At 40.6% G+C, this 13,252-nt stretch overlaps 1 protein-coding gene and 1 long non-coding RNA gene across 2 annotated transcripts; one reads left to right on the top strand and one right to left on the bottom strand.

The window, feature by feature from the left end:
• Positions 1 to 1,373: 1,373 nt before the first annotated feature.
• ell2 (elongation factor for RNA polymerase II 2) lies at positions 1,374 to 10,181 on the bottom strand. Its single transcript, XM_077726694.1, has 12 exons — positions 9,969 to 10,181; positions 7,693 to 7,740; positions 6,773 to 6,897; positions 6,524 to 6,687; positions 4,883 to 5,142; positions 4,585 to 4,709; positions 4,233 to 4,305; positions 3,485 to 4,151; positions 3,298 to 3,373; positions 2,793 to 2,964; positions 2,646 to 2,690; positions 1,374 to 2,518 (listed from the first exon to the last, which is right to left on the bottom strand). Exons 1-12 carry the CDS (start codon positions 10,140 to 10,142, stop codon positions 2,405 to 2,407), a joined length of 2,043 nt encoding a protein of 680 aa, XP_077582820.1. The 5' UTR covers positions 10,143 to 10,181; the 3' UTR covers positions 1,374 to 2,404.
• LOC144203296 (uncharacterized) lies at positions 9,815 to 12,637 on the top strand. The gene is made up of 4 exons (XR_013327652.1): positions 9,815 to 9,980; positions 10,088 to 10,226; positions 10,385 to 10,462; positions 10,556 to 12,637. It is a non-coding gene; the product is annotated as an uncharacterized LOC144203296 (long non-coding RNA).
• The last annotated feature ends 615 nt before the right edge of the window (positions 12,638 to 13,252 follow it).

Genomic DNA, 13,252 nt, shown 5'->3' with positions numbered 1-13,252 from the left:
GTGAGCGTAGCCCAGTGGCCAACATGTGCACTGCATCTCTAATAAATCAACCAAAAACTTGCATTTGGTTTTGTCATCTTTTTCACCAAAATCAAAGCATTTACGCACTTGCAAAGGCATTTTCAAATGACACGTTTTCCAAAGTGACTAGTATTGGTTACACAATGGACAGTTATTCAGAAGCTGACACTATTGACCTTTAACCTTTTATCAGAGCAAATTTCTCTCTATATTTTTTTACCCTTAAACCCTTTGTAGAGTAAATGGGCATTTTTTAAAAAGTTAAATGGTTATAGTCCATAGCAAAACTAAAGCTGAGTTTTCTCTTCTTTTAAATAGATGTGAATGCTCATCTTTCAGGGCCACAGATGGCATGAGACATCCAATCTATTTTGACTAGAAAAGATTGGCATACAAGGATCCCTGTCAGTCCTCCCATCTAAATTGGATTGGGCATCTAACATCACCAATTGCAGCCAGTGAATACCCCATAAAGGGCTGAAACGCAAATAACTAGGGCTGGGTACTTTAGCTGAAAGCAACGATAGATTTTTCGGAAATTGATGGTGATATTGTATAATTTCATATCGCAAAATAATGATACAACCCAGCTCTATTGATAACACCAAGCATTTCATACACACTGTTCAATTTCAAATACTACACAATGGAAGGTGGTTCCTGTAGGTAAAACCAAGTGGATTTTATTGAAATTTTTGGGAAAATTCTTACATGTGCAGGTTAATCCATGACCAACTATTGAAGGGCCTTACTTAATAACCCTTTATTTCACTTGAGATATTTTTTTTAACAATTCCTCCTCCAACAAGGGGTCATGAGAATATTTCCAGTCTTTTTTTTTTTAATCAAAGTAAGCACGACTCTTTGGTGGCTAGGCGAGATGTACAACACTTAAGAGAATGAAAAAAAGCTTTGTCTTCTGCATCATTTCAAGTGTCAAACACGGACCCAGTAGAACAAAAACAAAGTTGTGGCAAAAATAACCTCTCCAGCCATCTAATTCCCAATCATAAATTTTACTCAATGCAAAGTGAACCAAGGAAGTATTTCATTATGAAGATTTTAACACAGGTTTTGTAAACGTTTCCCTTGTTAACAAAGACTCAAAAATATATTTTCATTTGAAATAGAACGCATTCATTGAATACCGTACCGAACTCAAAATGATCAAACATATTTGACCTGAATATAACGTGGTTATCCTCTGGTGGATGAACTTGGTGAGGAACCACATCCACACAGCAAGAAGAGGCACATCATTGGTTTCTCTGAGTGCTCTGGCTGGTCAAACACAATAGCAGCTTTTTTTTCTTCTCATTTTTAGTTTTCAAGTTTCTTTTTTTTTTCCTCCATTTTTCTTTTTTCTCCTCCTAATATCACACAATCATTCAAACACACTCATACCATTTGTAACACACCCTCCCGGCTGCACATCCCTTCTATTTCTGCTCGTGACGCACATACACACACACGCACCAATCACCATGCACACAAAGCCTGTTGCCAGGCAGATGAAGTTCCTTTCTATTGACTATGAACCAAAAGGGTGCACCTCCACCAACATCTAGTCTAAACACCTTAAGGCACCATTGACATGAACACTGTTGGTGCAGGGGGATCACTGCCCCCGAGGAGGTCTTTACCTTACATTCCCTCTCTCAACACCCCCCACATGGCCATAAGAACGGTTTACAATCCATGGACAAATCAGCCCACTAATTTCTCACATTCTCGCTGTTAGTTCTCGCGTGTTTCGGCCATTCGAATGACCTTCCTCAGCACGAGAAGACAGTAGAGAGGCAGGAGACATTTTTTACCAAAGAGCTATCTGGATCTTACTATGTGCAAAATGGCTTCACAATGTCGAAACAAAAATAAGGCCCATAACATGTTCTGGGTTTTTTTTTTGCATTGTTTACCACAAGATAATTATCTGTGGACTCTTTTGCACTCCGAGTCCCAAAATAAATATATCTTATTTTTCTTAAATACACGCGAATAGCTCCTCTCAAGCCCAAAATACTTATTCCTGCGAGATAAATTCCTTCAAACTGAACATAGAGATGAAAAGTCCCACCAAACCCATTTGCTCATTATGAAGCACCCTCAAAAGCAAGAGAAGGGGGAACAAAATGAGAGGGTAGCCTAAATTGAGGGACTTTGGTAAGACAAGTTAGATATTCAGAATTTTAGGCCATAATAGCGCCCGTGGAATCAAAACTTGGAAAAAGGAAGGAATGAAAGAAGGAATAAGTGGGATCGGGGGCAAATTAAGAAAGGAGGAATTAGGCAGCAACTGTGCGAGTGTTAATAAATAAGGACCGGTCAGACCCGACCGACCCTTTGCTTGCAATACTGATGACTGACATGGTGTGAGGTCTCATCACCAGGTTTGGGCTCGGCGCTGGTCAAAATCAGCTATCAGCCGCTTGATGTGTGCCAGCTTGTTGTGCAGGTACTCACAGCGTTGTTTGTCCCTGTGATAGTTGGGGCTGTGCTGGAATCACAATAAGACACAAGTTAGACCTGAACCGCCATCAGGGATTAACCCGCGACGATAAGCGGTTCACAAATTGAGATGAGGTCAATAAGTCAAGAGAGATGCCAAAAATGTAGCAGCTTACTTCTTTCATCTTTTTGTACTCTTTCACCACTTGTTCTTGCACCTTCTGGAAAAATCAGAGAACTCGTGAGCCAATGAGCTTGCCCTATGCCTCGGCTCCAATCAATCAGTGGCATATCAAACAAAAGCAAAAAAGAAAGAAGATGACCTGATACTCTTTGGTGCCTGGTGCCAGTTTGCGACACTTGGAATCCAGCTGTGTGAAGCGACGAGTGATGTTTTCCACGCGACCGTGCAGCAGACGGTACTCGTCGTACTCGGCATTAAAGTCATTCTTGTAACGCTGTCTCTGGTCCATGGATACCAGTGCCTTGTACTTCCTGGAAACAAAAAATGGTGGGCTGTTGTGTTTTTCCCCCCAATATTTAACTAGGTAGAGGAGCTATTGCAACTCCAGGCCCGGTCTATTTTTAAGGTAATGTTTATTCAAATGTGACCGGACTGGAAGCAGATTTGTGCAGACAGCCGTAGTTAGTGGTTCCTTGATGGTGAAAGAAGGAGGAGTAAAAACGTCCCCTCAACTCAGTGTTATCTTTGACATAACTTCTTTAGTACTCGGTGCACTGCTTAAACAGTAATTACGGCATTTAAAAAAAAGGTCAGTTCTTTTATTTGAACTGACCATTTTGAAAGCATTTTCTTGGGAAGCTTACGTTTCATAGTCGGGAGCCTCGATAGTGGATGAGAATACAGTAGATTGGCTGGGATTCTTCTCCTTTTCTTGGTGGTCTGAGAACAAAATGCAGACATTTTAGCACTGGATCAGGCATGGTTAAAAAAATAAAATGTGTGATGGACACACAGAGTAATCAGACATTAAGAATAATGATAGAACCCCACCTCGGTTCTTGATGGAAACGTCACTTTCGTCCTCGACATTCTGCTGCCTCTTAGGTTTCGGACACTCCTTGACCACCTCAGCTACAGTAGGAGATCTGTTGCTGCCCCCTTCTTTCCTTTTCCCTTTGTCTCGCTGATGATCCTTGTCTTTGTGCTTTTTGGCTTTCTTCTTGGATTTCTTGTTGTCAGTGGCAGACAAAGGAGGGCTGCTGATCACAGTGGAGGTAACAGTGAGCGAGGCACAGGGCGGAGGGGGGCTTGGCGAAGCAGCGGGCCTGGCTGCCAAAACCGGAGGAGGCTGGTAATGCCGTTGTGACATTCTGTCAGATGACAAGGAATTTGGAGACAGGTCCCTGCAGGCGGAACTCTGGTCCATTGGCAGGTCTTGGGTGCCGCAGCCCTCCGGGGTGCAGGGTGAGTTGGAACTGGAGACTGGGCTTGGCTGCTGGTGAGAGGGTGTTGGTGGGTGAGAGGGAATGGGAAGATGGCTGGGTGGGCCCAAGATGGCATTGGAAGGCAGAGAAGAGCATTTAGCAGCTGGGCCTCCGTCATCTTCTCGGCGTTCTGAGGATGATAAGGATGTGGCTGGCCCACGGTTGCTGAGATGGGAGATGCGGGCTTTCTTTGGTGCTAAAGGGTCTATAAAGTCGAAATCTGGCTGGCGCTTCTACCGAGAGGAAACATTTTTTTTTTGTTGAAGGATAATGTTGAACATATGCTCAAGGGTGTGTGTTTGTGGAAAAGTTACCTGAGGGGATGACGGTAAATTGTCTTTGGGAGAGCTGTTTGAAGAAAGTGCCTCAGTAGGAAGACCTATTTTGCTGTTGAAGAAGAAAGTAAAATGACTACAAAAAATGTGCCAAAAAATGATGCCAGTATTACAATATTATGTTCTTTTTTTAAAAAAGCATTTCGGACCCAAAACAAAAACATATTTTATTCAGGTTTAGGCCTAAGATTTTCAGCAACAGGTTTTTAGGTGCAGTGCGTTCGTTATGTACAAGTGAAATCAAATTGTTTCATACAGGTGTGCAGTACTTGGTGTACTTTACAGCCACACCCAGTGAATGCGTCACAAATAAAAATGTTCAAGAAATTACCGAGCCAGAATACGCTCCACCTGTGTCTTCTCATCGTCAGAGTAGCCAGGCCAGTCTTTCTGGACGTCTCGAAAAGCAAAGTCCCTTAATGAATATGTGTTGTCTTTAGGGTTCAGGTTTGCCACCTGTCATGAAAATAGAGAAACCGTTTCAGTTCAGATACGACTGCAAACCATGCAAATGATTAAGAAAGTGCACACTGTGATGGACACATCTGTCATAGTGCAAATGGTGTTTAAGAATAATGTAAGGCTGAAACCAGAAAGATTTCCAAAGCCCCATTGAAACATCACTACACCTGTTGCAGAGTGGTCCCCAAGGAGTTACGATCCTTTTGGTTGATTCCATCCCTCTGCAAACGGGCAAGCATTTCCAGCTTTTTGTAGGACCTTAGTGCCAACAGGTGAACGATACGGTCCCGAAATGGCCGCTGGGATACAGGGTTGTTGGAAAGGCACTTCCGGATAGTATTTGCAGGGTTGATGGGCGTTGATCGCTTGCGCTCTGGAACAACCTCAGGTGTTGATAACGCTGGTTTACGAATATGTACTTTCTTTCCTGGAAACAAGAGGAAATTTAGATCAACCTTATTGGAGTCTTTAGGCAGCTGCTATGGATGCTCAGCAGTAACTATTAATGTGCCTCAATCAGTGTAGCTTTAAAAGCAATACAGCTGTAAGTCACTTATATTACCATTGTGATGCTGTTAAAGCAGAAGGCAGCATTAAAAGCATGTGTTTGTGTGTTAAAGTTAGCTTCCGCCTTACACTGCAGAAAATGTTTTTGCATGCTTGTTATTTATTTTAATGCCGAAGATATGAAGAATGAGCTTTATCTTTATTATGCGCAAGGAGGAGAGGAAACAAGTGAAGTGAAGCAAATCCAAACGATCTTCAAGAATTAAATCATTCTTTCTGTATGACTGTACAGGATATTACTCAATGGACCCCACAGCTGCCTGTTTCCTTGGCTCATGGGTAAACGTGGTTTGATGTCTTTGATTTTTATCCAACTCGGCTTCAAGTATCAAATTATTACTTGTTGTTGTTTTAGTTTTCTATGTCACATTCAAACTTCACATGCAATTATTACAATAACACCTGTTTTTCTTTTAGTCATCGTTGATTATTCACATCACTAGTCACAATAATAACAATATGAAAGAGAAAGTTTTAATGAAATGCGCATGTCTCAGAGCACATTGTTGTCATGTTCTTTAAATACTAGATGGATGACAAACATCACTGTAAGCGCCCAAGATTGTAATGCAAGAAATGTGAAGAGAAAAAACAAAGTCATTTATACTCCTGTACTCCCAGCCGAATTCTCGATTTATGATTCTCATTCCTTACCGCCTAAATGATTATTCACTGTGTGTTGAAGGTTCACCACTGTTACAGTGTTTTCTTAATTTTGGGATGATGGCTGGTTTGAAAAATGAAAGAACTTTTACAATAATAATATGCTTGCTGTAAAACTATTACTTTGGAGCTAAAACAAAAAACAAAAAAGGAGTATGCAGTAATCCTACAATATAAAAGTAATATGTTTTGTTGCCCTAATGCAATAAACAGAAAACATGTTTGAACACTATTGTAAAGTGGGACAGGCTTCATTGCTTGTAAAGTGTCCCTGTTTCAAAAACAAATGGAATTTTTTTTAAGTGATGTGTCAGTGTAACACAAATGGCTTCATCTACACCTTTTGCCTTTATCAGTCTGACTGTTAATCTGGAAAACGCCATGATAGCAGAATGCCTTAGTCAGTAGCCTTACGGGCTTTGAATGGAGTCAATCCTATTCAGTCCCTGACAAGGGGCATTTTAAAACTGAGTAGAGAGCAGATGATTGGCTGCAGAACCAGTCGGACGTTAAACAATCAGAGTTACAAGGCACAGAACGGTTTTAAGGCGGTGTGATCAAAAATTCAAAGTCCTTGCCTCTGTATTGGCCCCCAGGTTTGATAACTTTGGTCCCGCGTTCACGTGTGTCTTCTACAGCCTGGGTCATGCGATCTCTGGTCACCTGGTAGGAGTCATTTGTAGCACATATGGTGACCTTATTGTTAACTGTTGCCAATGATGACAGGTGAGAGACCCCTGAGCTGGAGATATGAGACATGTGAAATGAAAGATTAACAACCAACTGATATTAGACAGTAAGTCAAGAAGAGTTCATTTAGACATTACCTGGAAACATTTTGACGGATGCAATCAAAGCTTCCCTGAGGGTTGTCTTTGCCAACATTAGACAAATAGAAATCAAAATTGTGGGATGCATCAGAGGAAGACCCTGACCTCGGTATTTTAATGCACTGGAAGAAAAAAATCAAAACAAAGGAATGACTAACTGCAATAAATGAACCAGGGTTCATTTATTACTGACCACACCCAATTCAAATGGTCTCAATGTCTACTCAACTAATAAATCACTAAAATAGATTATGTGTAACAAATTCAACTGTCCAAAATATAATTTAAAAAACACAAAACAAACTAATAATAATTTACATCAGTCTCGAAAGGATAAGAAAGTCCATTATAAACATTTTGAATCATTGTTGATAGCCTTCACAACCAAAATGTATTGGACATCAAGCACCATCAATGGCAGTCAATGAGCTAAATTGGAGAAACCATGCAAACCTGCACAGTAGGACAAATGTTTTGCCAAATAGGTCTGCTTTTAATTGCACCAGAATACACAGATTGAATTTTCTTTCAGGGCTCAGGCCAATTGTTGGTTTTTTAAAATAAAATAAAACTGAGACATTACATTTGAAGATATCAATATGAAAATCTGAAACTGGTTAGGTGGGTTTATTGCTAAAGGACATCACTTGACTGCATTATCTTAGTTCTACTTTTTTTTGCGCTTTAACAAAATGATACCTTCCCAATTGATACCATAACTGTTGCATAAATTGAATAAATACGTACAACCAACTTTAGTTACTGACTACTAATAACAGAGATTAGTGCTAAAACTGAAACAGTTAAGTAGCTGATTAACCGGCTTAGGTGTGAGAGTGAATGATGTGCTGTTAGTGATTTCACAAGGATTTTAAAATAGAAAGAATTTATTTGGAAGAAAAAAAATACATTCTTACCCCTTGAAGCCCCTTGAATTGTATTGATGGCTGCAATGAAGATACATTCTGCAAGAGAAAGGCCAAAATTCAGTTTTTTAAAAAGGGCAATTACACACCAATATAAAATATACTTTGCAAATACTTTCTTGTCTGGTTAGTCAGAGACTTGCCACAAACCTAAATTTAGGAAAACCTGCAAAACATTTCACTGTCACAGAAGTACTTAAAACATCTTGACGCACTAGCAGAGCCTTAGGGGCCTGTCGCACCAAGAAGACCATGCAGGCAGGCTGAGCAACAACAAAACCTGTTTCTGGAGTCTTCATTTCATAAGAACCACAAAAAGGGCATTATACTACTTTAGTAGTGATTGCTATATATTGACAAAATAAGGCTGTGAATCTATTTGACTGAAGCTAGTTTGGAAAAGTTTGAGCTTTTATGTAGGTTTTCATGTGAATTGGACTGGAGCCGATTACCACAAATATGCAGAGGCTTCAGTGCTGCATTATACAGTAAACTAGGATAGAGATGCATTGAACTTCTGGCACCCTCACTGAAGGAGAAACGCCTTCTGAAATGGTTATGTCAACCCTTTTCAGAGGAATATGCATTTTATTATACAACAGCATACCTAAATAACTTGCAATCGCCAACATTGCGATAAGTAAAGATAAAGTAAACTTTAAAATGGGACAAAACTATCTATGCCAAGGTTGTAAAACTTCTACAGTACACCCCTTACCCACTGACTGACCCTCTTCACAATACAAAAAAAGGAGTCCTGACCACATTTCAGAATAGACCATCGATTCACTAAAGATAGCCATAGCAAGACAACTACTCCAGCTTTCACCTACAACACACATTTGTCCAGGGGGCTTCTTAAAAAAAAAGGCAGGTTTGGCTGCTAACTCAGAAAGCGATGGTAAGTCCCCTCAAAACAGCATGCATGCCATTACCACATCCAATTTGGTCCACAAAAGAAATTCCTTCAACATGGTAATTAACCATTTTGCCATTTCATCACATCTAAATGGATAGAATTGTTTCAACAACAACCCTTGACTAATCAGTGTGATAAACATTATTGCCATAAAGTCCTCTGAACATTAAACTCAGCTTGATTCTTTCCCTCCTGACAGGGGCCCGAGGCCCTGTAAGCTTATGTAACAGCATTGTTGTTGCCAACGTTGTGGTCGGGTAGACTTAGGGCATCCACAACACAAACTCTTCAACTTAGATCACCTGTCATATATCGGTGTAGTAACACCATGTGTGCCTAGTTTAAGATTAGCAAGTTAAATATATCTACAGTCATGCACCGTCCTAATAGCACACTGAGTTTTACTCAAATAGCACACCAAGTTAACGGTCTTACTTTTACCAGGAACCAGAATTGTATCAAGTATGCACATCAAAGATTATGTTAATACATCAAGGCGTTTGTCAACTAAATAGTCAATAGGGCATATGTAAATATACAGGTGACACACAACTGACTGTCTCCTGACATGCAAAATAATTTGACTGATTCAGCAAACAAAGCAAAAATGAAGGACTTAACCAAGTAAGCTTCACAGATGTTCCAAAATCATGTCTAAAAATGCATGCAGCACTGCATTTCACCATTTCATAACCATCTTTATTACTTTGGCATTGAGGAAAGTGGTTTTCCAGCCCGTTTCAATTCTTCATATTTTAAGCTATAATTTTTGACAAAAAAACTCGATCCATATGGCAAACTGATTTCACAGTGTCACCATTAAAATTGACATTTTGCCCTACATTATGACCATAGGTTTACCTCTTTTCACCAAAGCAGGAACACAAATTAAAGCACGTAAAGAGTTTTATTTTTGAACTACATCAGCGGTGGATCGTGTTATTTTTTTGGTCATGTTTGTAAAATCGCAATTCTTCACTTGGTAAAATGTTAAGCAAGTGAAATAAGTACTACAATTGTCTGCCTAGCACAGCACTAAAGCTTCTCTCTCACCAACATATTGCTAACGAAGGCTTTTCGGAGTGTCACATTTGACATCAGATATTCTCAACTAAACAACGTTTGTCAGTTCTTAAAAAACAATCAGCACAAACGTACGAAACCCAATTCGTCGTCCCCTGTTGACCGATTTAACGTCACTAAAGTAAAATCGTCCAAATTCCACCATTTATTCCACGGCCAAAAACTCAGCTACCGTAATAGCTTTACAATGCGTGGCACTTGGGCTTCAACTCCCCGGTGATCATTTGCAATCGAGGCTCTAAAAAATACGGATGAACTTACTCACCGTGCATTTTTGGTACGTTTCAATTGCTCTCAGTGCTGTCTCGGTCAATTTGACGTGCAGAACGGTAACTTTGTCTGCGCCGTGTTGGCCACAATTTAATCCGTAGCTCTCATCCTCAGAGAGCGCCGCCATGTTTAGCAGCCTTCCACCATCGTCCCTCTGAGGCAGCAGCATTTAGTGCACCGGCTCCCCTCTCAGCCCTTAGCGGCCCGGGGAGGGACTACAGCTTCACCTCGGAGGCCTTCTTCCTCTCCATTGGTTAGCTCTTTTTTTGTGTGCTTTTGGCTAAAGTGTTGCTTTTCCTGATTCTATGGCGTTCTATATTATGTGGTGTGCTACTTATTTATTATGTTGACTACTTATTTATGTATTGCTTATTTAGTCATTCATTCTCTGAACCGCTTTATCCTCACTAGGTTCGCAGGTGGAGCTGGAGCATATCCCCTTCAGGCACCAGGTGGAAGACGGGATTCGGTGGCGTTCTATATTATGAGGTGTACTACTTATTTATTATGTTGACTGCTTATTTATTTATTGCTTATTTGTTGATTATTTATTCATTCTCTGAACCTCTTTATCTACGCTAGGTTCACAGGGGGTGCTGGAGCCTATCCCCTTCAGATACTAGGTGGAGGACACGCTGAATCGGTGGACAGCCGATCGCAGGGGGAGATGCACAACCATTCAAGCTCACACTCATACCAAGTGTAAATTTAGAGTCTGCCATGCATGTTTTTGGAATGTGTAGGGAAACCGGAGTAACCGGAGAAAACCCATGCAGGCACGGGAAGAACAGGCAACCTCCACACTTGTGGGCCGACCTGGATTTGAACCCAGGACCCCAGAGCTGTGAGGCCGACGTGCTGACCACTCAACCCGCCGGGTCGCCCATATTTATTTTTTAATCTCATCCCATGTAATTTGCTTAACCGCTTTATCCTTATTAGGGTCGTGGGGGGTGCTGGAGCCTATCCCAGCTGACTTGGGGCCAGAGGCAGGGAGACGGACAACCATTTGCACTCACACTCATATACCTAGGGGCAATGTAGAGTGTCCAATTAGCCTACTCTGCATGTCTTTGGAATGTGGGAGCAAACCGGACTTTTCGGAAAAAACCCACAAAGGCCTGCGGAGAGTATGCAAACTCCACACTGGTGGACTGACCTGGATATGAACCCGATGATTGAATTACCCACCTTTCAAAAAGGCATTCGATTGGATTTGTTTTCATTTTATAGCAGTCAAGCATTAGTGAATTTGATATGATATTTTTCTGCCCTCCATAAATGACAGATAATGTGTAATGTTGATTACTGACATGTCATAAAATGAAGTCTGCACATTTGATACTAGCCCCCTCCCAGGCAGTGAGTTGCACCTTCAGTATCTATGAGTAGCAGCCCCCAAATGCAAGAGATTAGGTCAGTGTGTTTTGGTGTGTCCTTGCCTCAAGCTGGGTGTGGAAAGAAGACCCATTTGAATCCAACAGATTAACATGGCTCTTAACCCCACCCAAAACGTAGGATCGAAACACCCCCCCCCCCCCCCCTTCTGCCATTGAAAGAATGGCAAAAAACATTAAAACACTCAAGACAGGCGAACACTGGCTGATATATATATATTCCTCTCACATTCCAAAGGCATGCATGGTAGGCTGAGTGGACACTCTAAATTGCCCCTAGGTATGAGAGTGAATGCATATACATACTGAGGTCCTGAGTTTAAATTCAGGTCGGTCCACCTGTCTGGAGTTTGCATGTTCTCCTCAGGCCTGTGTGGATTTCCACCGGGTACTCTGGTTTCCTTGCACATTCCAAAAACATGCAAGGTAGTCTGATTGGACACTCTAAATTGCCCCTAGGTATGGGTGTGAGTGTGCATGATTGTCCGTGAATAAATTTGGACTGCAAAATTAGCTATTTCTTAGTACATAGAACCATATTTGCAAACTTGTGATTCAAATGAAGCCTTAGATCATGTGCTTCTTTTTGAATATGTATCAGTGTAAGATCTTTTATGCAGAAATATTGATGAAAGCTTAGTCTCCAAACGATTCCACTAAGGACCACAGTGGCTGCAGGGATTTCATCCCAACCAAACAAGATGACACCGTTTCAACAATCAGTGGATTTTTTTTACATGGAGTGCACTACTGGACAGGTGGCTGGTCCCATAACTCAATTGAGATAGTAGTTACAGTAGAATGTTGACTTAAGCTGTCAACCATGATGGAAACCCCACCAAGCTCCTCCAGAACATTGACAGCATTGCACAGCTCCTTTCAACATATTCTGATACCACTGACATGTGGAAGTTAGATTCTGGTATTTTTTCCTGCCTGCATCTGTCAGAGTATACAACTAAACATTGCCTTGTTGGAGGAAAAAGTATGTGAAACCCATGGAATATGCTTGTATTTTTCCATAAATGGGTTATGAGCTATGATCTGGTCTTAATAAAAAATGAATGGAATAAACAAACAGTCTGCTTAAACTAATACCATACAATAATCTACATGTTTTTATATTTTCATTTATATCGTACATGAACAGGAATCTGTAAAACCAGGAATCTGCAACATTTTGTAAAGAAGATTGGTCCAAAGTTCATCTTGATTGTGAGCAGATCTGATCGTCAAATACAAAACGTTAATGCTGCCAGAGTGCTTTGTGCTTTTCCCTCCCTGCGCTTAGAATATTTGTGTTATTTCCCCAAAATTATAAAAGTTTTTTATGCTCTATAATTTTCAGTAGCCTTTGTTCATATATTGTTGTGATTGTAATAAAGATTAAAAACCATTCTATTTTTTCTCAAGCCTACCCTGTTCAGCTGCTTAGCCACAGAAAATGGAAATCTGAATGTCTTTATAGGCTGAACAGTTTTCATATACCATCTGGGATTTGGCTGCATTCCCATTGTGACTATGATACACTTCTAAGTGAATTGCTAACCATATTATGGGGTTAATCGGTCCTCAGACAGTCACCACCTCATTCCATTTTATTGTTTTTAGATCTTTCTTTAGTAATGACGCTGGCCTGCTGTGACATTTAAGAAATATTCATTAGTGATCCAGGAGAGTGAACCTGTTAAGCAGGTAAACAATTAGCTGCAACTCCCTTAGAAGCCTATTTTATACTTTGCTGTAAAACATTCACGTGGTGTCTTTTATGGTGCCAAGCAGAATGGACATGTGATCATTTGAATGCTTGCATTTATTTTTAGGTTAAAAAAACATCTTCAAAATGATTTCCTTTTGATACACACACACACACATTTTTTTA

The sequence above is a fragment of the Stigmatopora nigra genome, chromosome 10 (genome assembly GCF_051989575.1).
Source record: "Stigmatopora nigra isolate UIUO_SnigA chromosome 10, RoL_Snig_1.1, whole genome shotgun sequence".
NCBI classification, from domain to species: domain Eukaryota; kingdom Metazoa; phylum Chordata; class Actinopteri; order Syngnathiformes; family Syngnathidae; genus Stigmatopora; species Stigmatopora nigra.
The sequence above is the reverse complement of the archived record's forward strand: the minus strand, read 5'-3'. Positions and strand labels throughout refer to the sequence as shown.

Coding starts and splice junctions, on each gene's coding strand:
- ell2 (XM_077726694.1), bottom strand. CDS start 10,142: ATGCTGCTGCCTCAGAGGGACGATGGTGGAAGGCTGCTAAACATGGCG. Junction 6,898..7,692: donor AATTCAAGGGGCTTCAAGGG/GTAAGAATGTAT, acceptor TTTTTCTTCCAG/TGCATTAAAATACCGAGGTC. Junction 4,306..4,584: donor GTGGAGCGTATTCTGGCTCG/GTAATTTCTTGA, acceptor CTTCTTCAACAG/CAAAATAGGTCTTCCTACTG.